Raw genomic sequence first — 14333 nt, forward strand, 5'->3', positions numbered from 1 at the left:
CTCCCAGAATCCTCTCCTGGTGCAATCCAGATTTTACAGAAGCAGATTACCTAATTGACATAACAGGGTAACCACCCCTTCTTTAGTAACACCTGCATGGAATATACATTACCATGTTTAACCTTCTGTATTCAAACACACTAATTGGTTATATAAAAGGTTGCCTACAGCTAAAAGTTTGAGCTTGTTGGCTCCTTGGATGCCAGATTTGCAATTAGGGATCCCAGATTTGATTCCTGGATGGGCCAGAAATGGTTGGGCATGTTTCCTTTCACCTAATGCCTCTTCATGTAGCAGTAAATAGGTACCCTGAGAGTTGGGCAACAGTTGTGGGGTTGCATCCTAGAAACGGTTCTTAGTTCAACCTTGGGGGGGGGGGGTAAAGGGGTACCTCCGTAGAAGTACTGGGCATGCATATGTGCATATATATGTATGTATGTATATATATGTTGTACCTAGTAGCCAGAACATCGTACTCGGCCTGCTATGCAAGGCCCGATTTGCCTAATAAGCCAAGTTTTCCTGAATTAATATATTTTCTCTAATTTTTTTCTTATGAAATGATAAAGCTACCCATTTCATTATGTATGAGGTCAATTTTTTTTACTGGAGTTAAAATTAACGTAGATATATGACCGAACCTAACCAACCCTACCTAATCTAACCTATCCTATCTTTATAGGTTAGGTTAGGTAGCCGAAAAAGTTAGGTTAGGTTAGGTAGGTTAGGTAGTCGAAAAACAATTAATTCATGAAAACTTGGCTTATTAGGCAAATCGAGCCTTGCATAGTAGGCTAAGTGCGTTCTGGCTACTAGGTACGACATATATATATATATATATAATATAATATAATATAATATAATATAATATAATATAATATAATATAATATAATATAAAAGGGGTACCACCTCTGGTGCAAGTGTAGGGACCCATAGCCTCGGAGAAGAAAATAATGAGTACTCAGAGAAGACCTTGTGGATCCTCACTGAACACTTTTTTTCTTCTACTACTCCTATTCTTTTAGTGTGTGTGTGTGTGTGTACTGTATATCTAACTTTATTTTAAAATTTCATAACACAAAAGGGTTACAACATTGGTTACATGCAAGGTACAAGACTACTATATATATATATATGTATTTATATATATATATATATATATATATATATATATATATATATATATATATATATATATATATATATATATATATATATATATAAAACACACACACACACACACCGTCAGTAGTTTCAAAGCGTTATATGACAAAGAGTGCTGGGAAGACGGAACACCACGAGCGTAGCTCTCATCCTGTAACTACACTTAGGTAATTACACACACACACACACACACCCAGGCTTCCAGTCCCCCCACCAAAATGAATTATTAGTCATTACCACACTTAGGCACATGAAAATGTAGCTGGCACTCTTGGGTCTCTAATTGCAATAAACTGGGTCCCAAAACTTTCCGAAGCCATTGTGGTGGCATTTGGGTTCATCAATGTTAGGGTATTTGCTCATTTCACCTTGTTTACTTTGTGGTTCCTAATTTCCATCAAGTAGTGGCCACTTTTGTTGCGTCTTTCCTTTCTGATGGGATTTTTCTCAGTTCTTGGTTTGTCTTTGATAGCCAGACTTTCCTCACCTCATAGAACATTCCTAAATTTAGTCCTGACTTTCAGTAAGCTAAGGTAGGTTTCAAGAGGTTTGGTGTAATTACTGTAGCTTAGGGTTAGCAGTAGCAGTGCTTAGGCTCAGTGAGTTTATGGGAACCTACCAGGAAAAGGTGGTTTCATCACAATATATTGAAATTGAAATTGAAATAAGTTTATTGAGGTAAAATACACACAAAGGGATGAGGTAGCTCAAGCTATTCTCACCCCATTCAATACAACGTGTTAATATATACATAGACACACATCACAAATAAACATATTACCAAACATTCTGAGAGATAAACATATACATTTCCTCCTTCACAAGTATTATGTTAATCACAATATATTCAACACTTGATTTACTGCTTGTTATTTTTGTGTGTTATTAACATTGTTGGTGATGTTGGACAGAGGGAGGGTCTGGAATTAGCTGGGAGGGTTCTCTCACCAGTTTCATTATTTTAAATATGTTTTGTACTTTTGGAAAAAAATCATAATACTGTATATTACCTGTGAATTTGTGATGTAGAGCTTTATCACCTAGCCACATTCAAGAGTTGGTGTCCTACCTCTCTGAATGCTAGCACATATTAAGCTGGATGAATGACGTCCATCTATACTGTAATATAATTGCAGTCGAGATGTTTATTACAGTAACTGGTACAAAACATGTTTCTGCTTATTTTGACAAATAATATTCAAACTATGATTTTGTTTGTATATACTGCAAATGTTAGTTTCTTTTACCAGGTTATTAGTAGTTTACCTGTAATTTGTTTTGAGAGTTTGACCATGCCAGACTTGTCTGGTAGTATAGTCTTATCTTGGTTACCCAGTAGCAATAAAATATGGTTATTGTGTAGCTATTGGAAAGCACAGTACTGTACAGTAAAATTCACAATTTGCTGTGAATAAATTTGCAGTGCAAGTAGTACTGTACATATAAATGAATATTCAGGGGTTGTATAACAGCATTGGTAAACTGCATCATCCGAGGTCTCATTTTTATTCATTCGAGATTCTTCTTTAAGAACTTCTACCACCATTACTCACTTGATTATTGATGAACTCCATGATCTGTTTTCTTAGCTTTTTTGGCAGAAAAGTGCTAAATGTAGTAAAATGGTTATATTATTCTATCAGTAGCTCCATCCCTACTAATGATCAAGTTTAATAATTCATTGTTGCTATTCATGATAAAAAAGCTGTTGTTAACCCTAACCAGATGTAACCTTGTTGACACCAGGTGACGTGGTTTCAACCTCAAATAAAGATACAGTATTGTATAAGCTTCCTAATTTAAATTATATGTGGGATGACCTCGATCCAAAGAGTGCAGACATTCAAATTAGTCACATTTCTTACAAATCATGTAAAAAGTGATAGATTTGCAATTATGTGACCATACCCAGTTTAATTTATATTTCTGCACACAATAAAAGTAAAAGTACATTGTTAAGGAGAGCATCTTCAAAGAATTCATGGGGTACAGTTCATGAGTTCATTGTCCGTATTTGAATTTTGACTACTGCTCACAGGATGAGTGTTGGGTGCATGATAATGAACTAAAATAACTTTATTGACATAAATAAAAAGAGAATGACAGTACTATAACATAAATTTCAATTTTGGTGGAGTTAATGACATGTTGATCACTGAAGGACTTTTTTGTACATTTACCTACCCTTACCATAACAAGTGCTTGTCATGGTCTGTTTTGATTGCCAACTGTTGAGGCTCGATGGGTTGAAGTTTTTTGAGTTATCATACCAAATAAGAATCTGTTTTGGCTTGCCACTTTTTTCATTTGCATCTTTTATAATTGGTTCTTTGCCCTGCCTAACGATGTAAACTTCTTATTTTTGACTATCACCGCTGAGTGCATAATTAATTAGTTTTTCAATAGCTGTCTAAGGTCTCTGAATTTTTGTTGTCTGTGGTGTTGCTGCCGACTCTTCCTCATCATTCTCCTTAACTTGCTCCATCTTGCTGGTAACAGACTAGAGAATCTCATCTTCACTCACCATACCTTATCCTGATTCACTATTCATTACCTTCTTTCTCTAACTAGTCGACTATACTGCCTGTCTAAATCTTCATGAGCTTATCAGAATGTTGTTAACAAAAAACTTATCAAAGTTTCTATTAAAGAACAATGTTGGAACTGAAATCTTTGTTATAGAGTTGCACACTTTAATGTAGATTCATATAAAGGAGAACACTTCAGTTCAAATGGTGAGCAAGTTCAAAGGATCAGGATGGGTCCACTCAGTGTGTGATATATAGGTGACTAAATTTTAACCAAAAATCTCCATTTTAGCAGAGAAATACAATATATTGCCTGTACACACAGTTTTAACAATCAGTAAATACTTTTGTTAAAATATGAAATATTATTTTTCTATACATTTATTATTAAGGCATTGTTTTAATTTAATGATTACTATAAATAATGGTCATTGGAAGTTGTTTGGAAAACTCAACAACAAAATCTAGTGATCTCTTGAGGTTATCTTGAGATGATTTCGGGGCTTTAGTGTCCCCGCGGCCCGGTCCTCGGCCAGGCCTCCACCCCCAGGAAGCAGCCCGTGAGAGCTGACTAACTCCCAGGTACCTATTTTACTGCTAGGTAACAGGGGCATAGGGTGATTAGGATTTCTGTCTAAATTAAGAGGGCCAAGTCAATTTTACTCTAGAACGACACTTTCTGATGTATAGTTCTTTGACATTTATCTTTAAAATTCGAGTGTGGTTACTCAAACTTAGGTTTAAATATAAATTTTTTTGCAAATATTACTACAAATTAATTGTTATGGTATCAATGGTAAGAGCAGACAAAGTTCTATAATTGTACTAGAGGAAAATACTAATTTAAGTTTCCTAATAATACAACAACAAAAAAAAATTACTTTTATTTTAACCCCAAATCTCAATACCAAATTTCTATCACTAAAAACTCTTAACAAATCCTGCTGATTTATATATTGTAGGAAAGTTTCATCAAAATTAGACTAAAGCTGAGAACACCTAACCACTAAAACCTATAAAGGGTGCTTTGAGATATTAATTTTACCCCCAAAAATGCAACATCACAAATCCCTAAAATATCAGTTTTAATATTATATCTTACTTTCTAAATGCTTTTCAGTTAGTTATATTTAGTTTATGTGATTATATTTTATGTTTTCATAGCAGAAGGCAAACAATACCAAACAATATACTAGTTGGCAACTTGCCATTATTTCAAGATTTTCTTACGACTAAGAAATCAAATTAAAATACTAAGTTGTTTGATTTTTGTTTAAATAAAGCTGAAAATGTAGCTAGTAACCTTGGCTTATACACACTCAGTACTCTCAGTGTGTTTACTGGCAGTTTTTGTTTCAGTTGTGTTTATTTGTAGCGGATGTGAACCTGGGATGTTTTGTTGTGTGTAGACCTTGTATAGTGTAGTATTATATATTTAATGGTGAAGAATGAATATGTTGTCGTTGATGCATCTAACGGCAGTACTGTACTGCATTATGTAACAAACGTTAAGGCATTTCTTACATTACAGTAATTATTTAATAGCCGTAATCTGCTCTTGCGTATTTTTAATCCTAATACTGAACATATTAGTAGTTGAGTATTACCTGGGCTGTGTAGCTCCCCAGGTGTCAGATTTTAAAACTTAACCCATCGTTGTGGGAAAAGGGGGAAAGGGGACCTTGACCAATGCCGTGTTTCAAGAACAAATAAGCATACCTGCTCCAAATATTTTACAAATTTACCCTAATTCAAAGGGATTGTCCCAGTAGTATCAATTTTAACCGCTTCCTTAAAAAGATTTGCACTTGTCATTTTTTAGGTTTGAACGACAACAAAAGTAAAAATATTAAATTTAAATTTTTATCTGTGTTGCAGCCTTGATATATACGTAGTATGTAGTTTTTATATTTGGAGCTAAAACGTTTTAAGTCTGCAATAATATTGTGTTGGCACTAGTACTCATTTACACAGGTACAGTAGTTATGTAATACCCCTCCCTACTTCCCCCTCACCCTTCCCTCTCTGGCCCTCTCCACCCTGCCTTCCTTTCCATCCCTCTCACCTTCCTGCACATTTCTCACCATTCCACTATCTCCATCCTGATCCAGTTCCACTATCCCTCTGTCCCCACTTCCTCTTTTCTCTTCCACTACTATTCCAAGCCACCACCCAACCCATATCACTACTATCATCCCCCAAGTACTGCCACCACCCTCCCCAGCTCATCTTCAACATTGCATGCTACATCCCAACCCCTATTACCACCCACAACCTTCACCCTCCACCACTACCACCAAATATCACCACATGCTACAAACCACCGCTCTTACAACCCTCTCTTTTCTCTTCCCTGGTCTCTCCACCCACCACCACCCAACATTACATCAGTCTGTCATGTAGTGAGACAGGCCAACTCGGGGATACTTGTCTTAATTTGCCTTCAGTGCAATTAAACTACATCTAGTTTGAATCTAGCACCCAAAACATTTTTATCAAAGCTATGTGCAGGAAGTTACAGTATTGAAATGAATGCAGTTTAACAGATGTGAATTAATGTTTCGTATGAAATTTAACCGAAATGGTTTCATTGAAAATTCACTGGAAAATTAAAATGGTAATGGTTTCACTGAAATTCTGATAGGCATGCTGGAAGTTCATGTTTTTACCAATAAGTACATCTTGTTAAGCAAAGTGGTACATAACAGTGCATGCTTAGCCCATGCACACACTGATGCGCAAAATAAAATATTAGGCACAGATGTCTTTGTGAAGTCCTGTATACAGTATTTTCTCCGTTAATAATTAAATCAAGCATACAGTAAATGATTTGTCATAGAAATATTGACAATACTTTTTAAATACTATAGCAGGCAGTCATTATAGTACAGGTCAGTACAGGACTTATAGATAATGAAACTCTTATTTGATTAATTATTTTTTATAGAAAGTAAAGAAGAGCCATACCTAGCCGTAATAGTGCTTAGTTTTGAGAGGATATATAAAGGTACAGTACTGTATAAGTGAATTATTTTTGTAATTCTTGTCTTTAATTTGACACTAATATTACATGCTGTTACAGAAAACTTGAAAAGATTAGACACTTTTTATTTTGCAATTACAGTATTCAAATTATTCATTTTTTTATTTAAAGTCAATACTGTATTTGCAGAAGTTAAATTTTTAAATTTAATTTTAGTTTTTTAATTTCATCTTAGATTTTGGTCTAATTTTATTTGTTTCTCGTTGGTGTTTATATATGGGGTAAGGGGAGAGGGATTTGATTGAAATAGTTAAGATGGGTTATCAACGTGGGGTTGTCGGTGGTGTCTAAGTGGTGGTGTTTGTTGCAGGGGCGGGCAGGGCTGGATGCAGCGCTTATAGCCATGGGTGGGCAGTCACATCGCGGCTCATATGATGCCCGAAGGCCGCATCACTGCTCTTTCTGTGGCAAGCGCTTCCTCAACACCAGTCATCTGCGTGATCATCTTCGCCTGCACACTGGGGAGCGCCCCTTCACCTGCCATACCTGTGGTCGTTCATTTGTTCAGCGGCAACATCTACGGCAACATGAACGTGCTGCTAAGTGTGCTGCACCTGTGTGCCTCACCTGCAATCAGACCTTCTCTAACAGGGATGCACTCACCCTGCATATGAGGTTGCACCTCCTGCCACCCACCACCACCAACACCACCACTACAACATTTCCTCATCCACAGTAATACCTGTGTGTGTACAGTATAAAACTAATGTATAGCTAGTTAATGTGGTGGCAGTGTGCTGTGAGTGTGAAAGGAGGTCTGATATATGTTTGTATATCGTTACAGACGATGCGGTTAATACTTGGGGAGTTGGGTGAGGCGGGTGGCGGGGCGCCACTTGCTGACGGGGGCGCCGCATACTCTCGGAGGGGACCTCCTACATCAACCAGTGGTGGGGAAAATGTGACTCCAGCAGTGGCTCCTGACCTAGACATCTTGGAGTATTGCCTGAATGATGCCGTGGGAGACCAGCTCCCTGGTGAGCCAAGATCGCCGCGCCTTAATACTTCCCGTGGACCTGGGAGCAGTACTGGGGGTGATCAGCCTGTGGTGACAGGATCTTTACTGTACCAATGTCGGCCCTATGCATGTAGATTTTGTTCTAAACGGTTTAAGAGGAAGGATCATCTAGTTGAACATGAACGTACACACACTGGTGAGCGACCATATGTTTGCTCTGTCTGTGGAAAAAGTTTTGCTAAGAAGACCAATCTGAACACACACACTCGCAGTCATCATCAACAGCAACAGCAGTACTGCCACCACCTTCATGCCTCCTAGACTGCTTTTCAAAATCTCTAGCAACATTTTTCAGTGCTTAAATTTTGCACAGTATAAGTTTGGTAATGTGTTAATTTTATTCATTTCCATTGCCTTATTTATCATATGTATATCTGTAAGACTGTTGATATAATGTTATTCTTGCTTATTTTTTGTGGTTGAAATCAGACATTTCTCCTTCATATTTTGTACTTAATTTAATGAATTCAGTAGTGTAATAAAAGTGTTGAATATACTAATTGTATTATTTTCAAAATCTTTGACATTCTTAAAAATACTGCATTAATTTTTCATTAACCTAGATATTGAAAGAACAGAACTTCTAAAAAGTACACCTTAAGCTATAAATCAGAGAAAGCGAACTGGAAAAGGCTTGTCTGTTGTGTAGTTTCAATACAACCTGGTATGTCTGAATTCTGTAAAAAGGGAAAATAAAAGCAAAGGAATAGATCTGTATTTGCTTTTTTGTTAAGAAACTGAGTTGTATTTTATTATATAGTTATGGCTTCAGTGACTGAAATTTACTGACATGAAGAACTGAATAATAAAGATCCGCGGAAGTTTGAGGGGAGTCGTAGGCAGGGGAGTAATGGTTGGGTGTTGGTCTTTGCAGGGGTTGTTGGAGCCTCAGCATACGAACGTTGGGGTTGCAAGCCTGGCAGAGCAGGAGATGGTGAGCGTGGCAGTAGGGGAGGGCGCCTTAGCCACCAGGCGTTATGCTTGCAGGGCCTGTGGTCGCTCCTTCAAGAAGAAAGATCACGTCAAGGAGCACTTCCGCATGCACACTGGGGAGAAACCCTTTATGTGCCCCCTTTGTCTTAAGCGGTTCACTCGAGGACGCACTCTCAAGACACATGTGGCCATTGCTCACCCTCATGCTCATATTTAGAGGCACCCCAAAAAATTTAAATGCAATGCTGAACATTAGAAGTTTTCTAATATGGTATAAATTTGAGCATCTAGTCCTGTGTGTATATCAGAAATTCTCTATACTCTACAGTACTGAATGCTTTAGCCCAATCGAATATTACATTGTTATTATGTTATTAGTTCGTAAAGGCATAATTTACAGCATTAAGCCATCTTTTACTTTTTAATGGCATTTATTGAATATCAGATAAAATTATAACAGAAGAATTAATTAAATATGTTCAATATTTCACAGGAATGAACTAAGATAGCTGTGATACTTGCAGGCATTTGTGCCATGTCCAGTTCCTAGGATTTTGCTAGTCATTTCATTGCTTTTTCTAAGTAATTTTTTTTATCTTTGGAACAAAATTCTTCTTAATAGGATTTGCACATTCAAATGTAAAAAAATCAGTTTCATGTAAAAGATAAATTTGCAGTAATCACTGTAATCTATATGTACATGTACTGTATACCCAGATTAAGGGTACTTTAGAGGTTGGCAGTTCTACATTAATTGTTTTTCAAATTTAATGATAAAGAGAAGAATAATATTTTAGCTGATGCATGTATTCAGAAAATCTCACATGGCATTTTTTTTTAATGTTAAAACACACCCAAATAGGTGAATGCTATAACTATTGAAAGCTTCAAAATGTCATATGACAAAAATTATAGTTAAGATGAGACATCTAGCATAGCTCTCTTCCTGTAGTTACACCTAGCTACAGGTGTAGCAAGGCCCTACATAATTACATTTTAATTAGAATGATTGCACATGCACACATTGAAGGCTAATAGAAAATGGCAAGAAGATATTTGAGGTACTGAACAAAGTGTTGCAAGAAGTTTTCCTAAACTAACCAGGTCACCTCCCTGATGGAGGGATAAAGACACCGTGGCTGGATGGTATCACAGCTTCGGCAGGGAAAGTATGAAAGCAGCTCACAACTTTGAATGTGACAAGCGCAGTATAACAGACCCAAACAAAACCCAATCATTGGTACTCGAGGAGTTAACCAAAGCCCTAAGCAAGCTACTACCTGTTATATACAGTACTTGAGCTAGAAATGAGTGAAAGAGCTACCAACAGCTGGAAGATAATAAATGTAGTGCTCAGTTTTGAAAAAGATAGACAGAAGGAATTGAACTACAGATATGTATTACCAACATGAATACCTGCAAGATTCTAGAGAGAATATTTAGGTGACCAAATTAACATCTTATATGGACGAACTTTATGTTCAAGCAACTGCATGGGCATAGTGAAATCTTGTCTGACAAACCTGAAGTTCTGTGACAAGATGGGCAACAATCAAGGAGGAAAGAGAAAGTTTAACTATTAAAAGGCCTTTGGCACTATCACTAGAAGAGTGCTAAACAGCAAATTCTATTAATGATTCACATTAAGTGAAGAATTTAAGAAGAATTCAATGAGAATTTCATTAATTTAAAAGAATTTGTAAGTGGGACCCTACATGTCAATGTTAACATGTAGGTCATCTTTGGGTTCTGCTCAGAGATGCAAAATGTTCATGCTTTCAATGTTTTCTCAGTTTTGGGGTTATTACTCTAAATTTGGTGTCAAAATGCTCACAAACTGTTTCTATAGTATAGATGCCAAATAAATTTATTAATAGAATTTGTGAGATGGTGCTGAATAAATTAATTTTTATGAACATTTCAACATTTCAATACTGTACTGTATTCATTTTCTCAACATAAATAAAAATAAAACATGAAATGTGCATACATTATCAATCTGTGTTACTAAAAAAAAAAAGTGAAAATAACTTTCAGGCTTTTCTGTCAGGTAATTTACCAAGCTTAGTAAAATTTCTCACATACAGAACAATTATTATCTTTAGTGATAGATAGTTGGCTGAGGTGATCTCTGGATGGTCCACACTTTGGTTGGTACTCGGATGAACTATGCCCCCTGCTGTGCTCCTAATAATAATAATAATAATAACACAGAGATTATTAATCATACTAACGTGAATGCATCAATGAGAAAATCCGTAGGAGCCATGATGTGGATAAAATCTATGCGTTGGGTGTTCTCAGTCGCACGCTCTAGATGATTAGACCACTTAAAATTTAAAAATGGGGTGGAAGCTGGATACACAGGAATAATACAAAATTGATTTATTTTAAATAAAAATTGATTTTATTAGCAAATCAAAATTGATGGAATAAGCTCTAATACTCTAGAATTAAAGACATAATAAGAAACTCCAAACCAAACACTATTAATTACTGAAACCAAATTGGATGAAATGATTTGAAAGGTTTGTGTGTTTGCTATACTGTATAGAGAAAGGATAGGAACACAAATTAAGGGAGGAGAATGTAAAATTAAATTACAAAGGGGAAAGTATACAGAATTAAATTAGTACATCAGAGATGTTGAGTGGGATTGTGAACTGCAGGAACTAATTACATATAGTAATGTACAGTATGTTTTTTTTATAGTTTTTGGTACAGTATATAGAACATGTGAAAGTAACATCAGATTGTCATTGCACAAAGGAGGTAGTAAAGAAAATGCAAAAAATTATAGACCAATAGATTTAACATCACACATAAAAATATTTGAAAGAGTGCAATGAACTAAGATCACAAAACATACGGAATCACATAACCCTGGACAATAACGGTTCAGAACAAGGTGCTTCTGCCTCTCACAATTAGAAGACCACTATGACATGGCCTTAGATGCCATGAGAAGAAATGCTGATATAATATACACAGATTTTGCAAAGGCATTTGAGAAATGTGACCATTGTGTTATTGCACACGAAATGTGCACAAAAGGAATTACCATATTTGCCGGCATAAAAGACACATCCTCGCATAAGATGCACCCCCTATTTTACAGGGATATTTTGTGGAAAAAACTATTTTAGTATGTTTCAGCATACATTTATTGAAAGATATTTTAAAGTGGTTTTTGTACCCCAACTCTTACCTCCTCTCAGATCAACTGTGTAGTTGTTTATATTTTGGACATGAGAATTGCTATACAGGATGTGAAACTTGTATTTCTGGATGTGATGTATTATGTTGTCGCATCAGACCACCAGGGCACCCGGCGGTGGCGCACCTTCACAGTGCTCTGATGTTGTTGTCATCCACTCATTGCAAATGGCTGACAGGCAGATGAAAGTTTAACATTCCTTTCAAATTTGTTGGAGCATTTTTCATTTAGATAATGAACAAATGTTTCACATTTGAAACACCTTACCATTCAGGTATCACAGTCGTTAAATAATGTAACGTCGTTAATGGCATATATCAGGTGTGAATTATGTATGGCTGGGTTATGAGATGATGTGAGCTTCCCTCATAACTGCCGATGTATCGTAAGCAATTTTTCGTAATTTTGTGATAGCAGACTGTGATAATTCAGCTTGTTTTCAATGTTTTATTATTAGTAACACAATTTACTGTAATAATTTTGCTTGTTTTCAATATTTTATTGTTAGCAATGATTTTTGTGCGTAGCGAACTTACCCATTATGATTGTCCAGCTATGGTGCTCTGTCTCCCATCCGTAATATGGCCACATTAGACACGGCAATTTTTCGATACATTTAAAAATAAAAAAGCGCGTCTTATACGACAGTAAATACGGTTCTGCCAAAGGGAGATAGCTATTTAACTTCCTAATGAACTTAACCTAGAGTATTATAGTCAAGAAAATAAAATTCAGATTATCCACCATGAAAAGCTCAGCCCCTCTGGGTACTGTGGTTTGCTTTGGTACTTTTTTCTAATCATATCAGACATAGATAAGGATTCAAACTATAGTGCTGTATCAGCAGGTGCCAGTAGGATTTTCATGAGAGTAGACAATACTGTATAAAGGGCACGTCAAGTCTGCACTCTGGTGGTAAATTGGTTTTTCAGTTGGCCATATAAAACAACATGATGTTTAATAAGGGTATGTTCCAGCTACTGCACTATGGGAAAAACGAAAATATAAAATGGAAACTACATATAAAATGTAGTCGAACCACACTATTGAAATATAAGGCAATATGTAAAACTTGGGAGTAATCATGTCAGAGGACCCTTTAAAGAACACAATAAAGTAGCTATTACAACTACTAGAAAAGTTAAAGGTTAGATAACAAGAACCTTTCAAACAAGATGTGCCATACCCATGATACTTTTTAAAGATACTAGTGCTCTCTAGGGTGGACTATTGTTGCACTAACAGACCTGGAGAGCATACAAGGATCTTTTACTGATAGAACCCACTATAAAGCATCTAATTTGTTTGGAGTGCTTAAAATGTTTAAATCTGTATTCCTAGAGTGCAGGCAGGAGAGAGACATAATAATTTACACTTATACTAGAACTCTATACTCTATATACTATACTATAGTCTATACTCTAGGACTCTTATGCTCTATCAACATCAAAAGCCCAAGACTTTCCAGCACTCTTACTCTAAACATGTGGCATAATTGGCTGACCTCTCACAGTGTTCAAAAGAGAACTGATATATACCTTTAAAGAATACTGTACATGATCAACCAGACTCGTATGTATATGTGATTCATATGTCAGGCTGTGAGCAGCCGCATCAAACAAGCTGGGTGACCAGAGAACCAACGAGGAGGCTTTGTCAGAGACCAGGCCATGGGGACGTTGATCCTCCAACCCGTCCTCCTAATAGAACTTCACATTTTGACATATACTTTACCTAAGGCCAAAAATTGCCATACTAGAAAATGGTAGTGGCTCGCAAAATGACTGTCTGTTCTATTTTAGGTCCTCTGGTAGGTTAGGATAAGGGCACTTAAGTATGACAGTTTCTTGATGGTAAACTTTAGAAGGGTGAGCTGGATCCTCAGAATTATCACAGGTAACAGGAAAGTAAGGTGACCCACACAAAACACTGCTTGAAAGTTGGAACACTGGAGGGAAGAAACTAGTCAAGTACCATAGGGATTGGTGCTAGTGTTTATGTTTTATCGATGACCTGCCAGAGGACATACAGAGTACTCTATGAATATGTTCTCAGATGGTGAAAGTATAGTACAAAACAAATCAAGGTTCTAAAAGATTGCAGTATCATTAGGCAGGATCCAGACAGACTGGAATTTTATGAGAGAAAATTTCATGTACTGGAGAGGCCATAGGCCCCAGTTTGCCTCTAATGTCCTACAATATTCTAATGAAATCATAAAGGGAAAGGGACCTGGGAGTGACTTTAAGTAATGTCACCATAGGGTCATATAAATGGCAAAATGCTTGAGGTTTATGCGATGTTAGCCAACCTCTAGATAGCATTTAAGTACAGTACTGTATATGGAAGAAGGAATTGTTAAATTTTGTGTTATTACTAATGAGGTTAAAATGGTTAAAGTTAAAATGTGCTATGGTGGTGCAGTTAAT

General features: G+C 36.3%; 1 protein-coding gene across 13 annotated transcripts in view; it reads left to right on the plus strand.

Annotated features, from left to right (window-relative positions):
* The window catches only part of LOC123773746 (protein tramtrack, beta isoform), a 208807-nt gene that overhangs the window by 102004 nt on the left and 92470 nt on the right, over positions 1-14333 (plus strand). The window contains exon 5 of one of the 13 annotated variants that reach the window (XM_069312354.1): positions 7521-8250. The exons of 10 other annotated variants lie outside the window; for them this stretch is intronic. In XM_069312354.1, coding sequence (XP_069168455.1) covers positions 7521-8015 — 495 coding nt within the window. In that variant the 3' untranslated portion in view covers positions 8016-8250. Of the gene's footprint in view, positions 1-7046; positions 8251-8628; positions 10655-14333 lie in introns of those variants that run through there. 2 more of the 13 variants (XM_045767652.2, XM_045767667.2) reach the window with 2 other exon arrangements.

Source organism: Procambarus clarkii, chromosome 72 (assembly GCF_040958095.1).
Source record: "Procambarus clarkii isolate CNS0578487 chromosome 72, FALCON_Pclarkii_2.0, whole genome shotgun sequence".
NCBI classification, from domain to species: domain Eukaryota; kingdom Metazoa; phylum Arthropoda; class Malacostraca; order Decapoda; family Cambaridae; genus Procambarus; species Procambarus clarkii.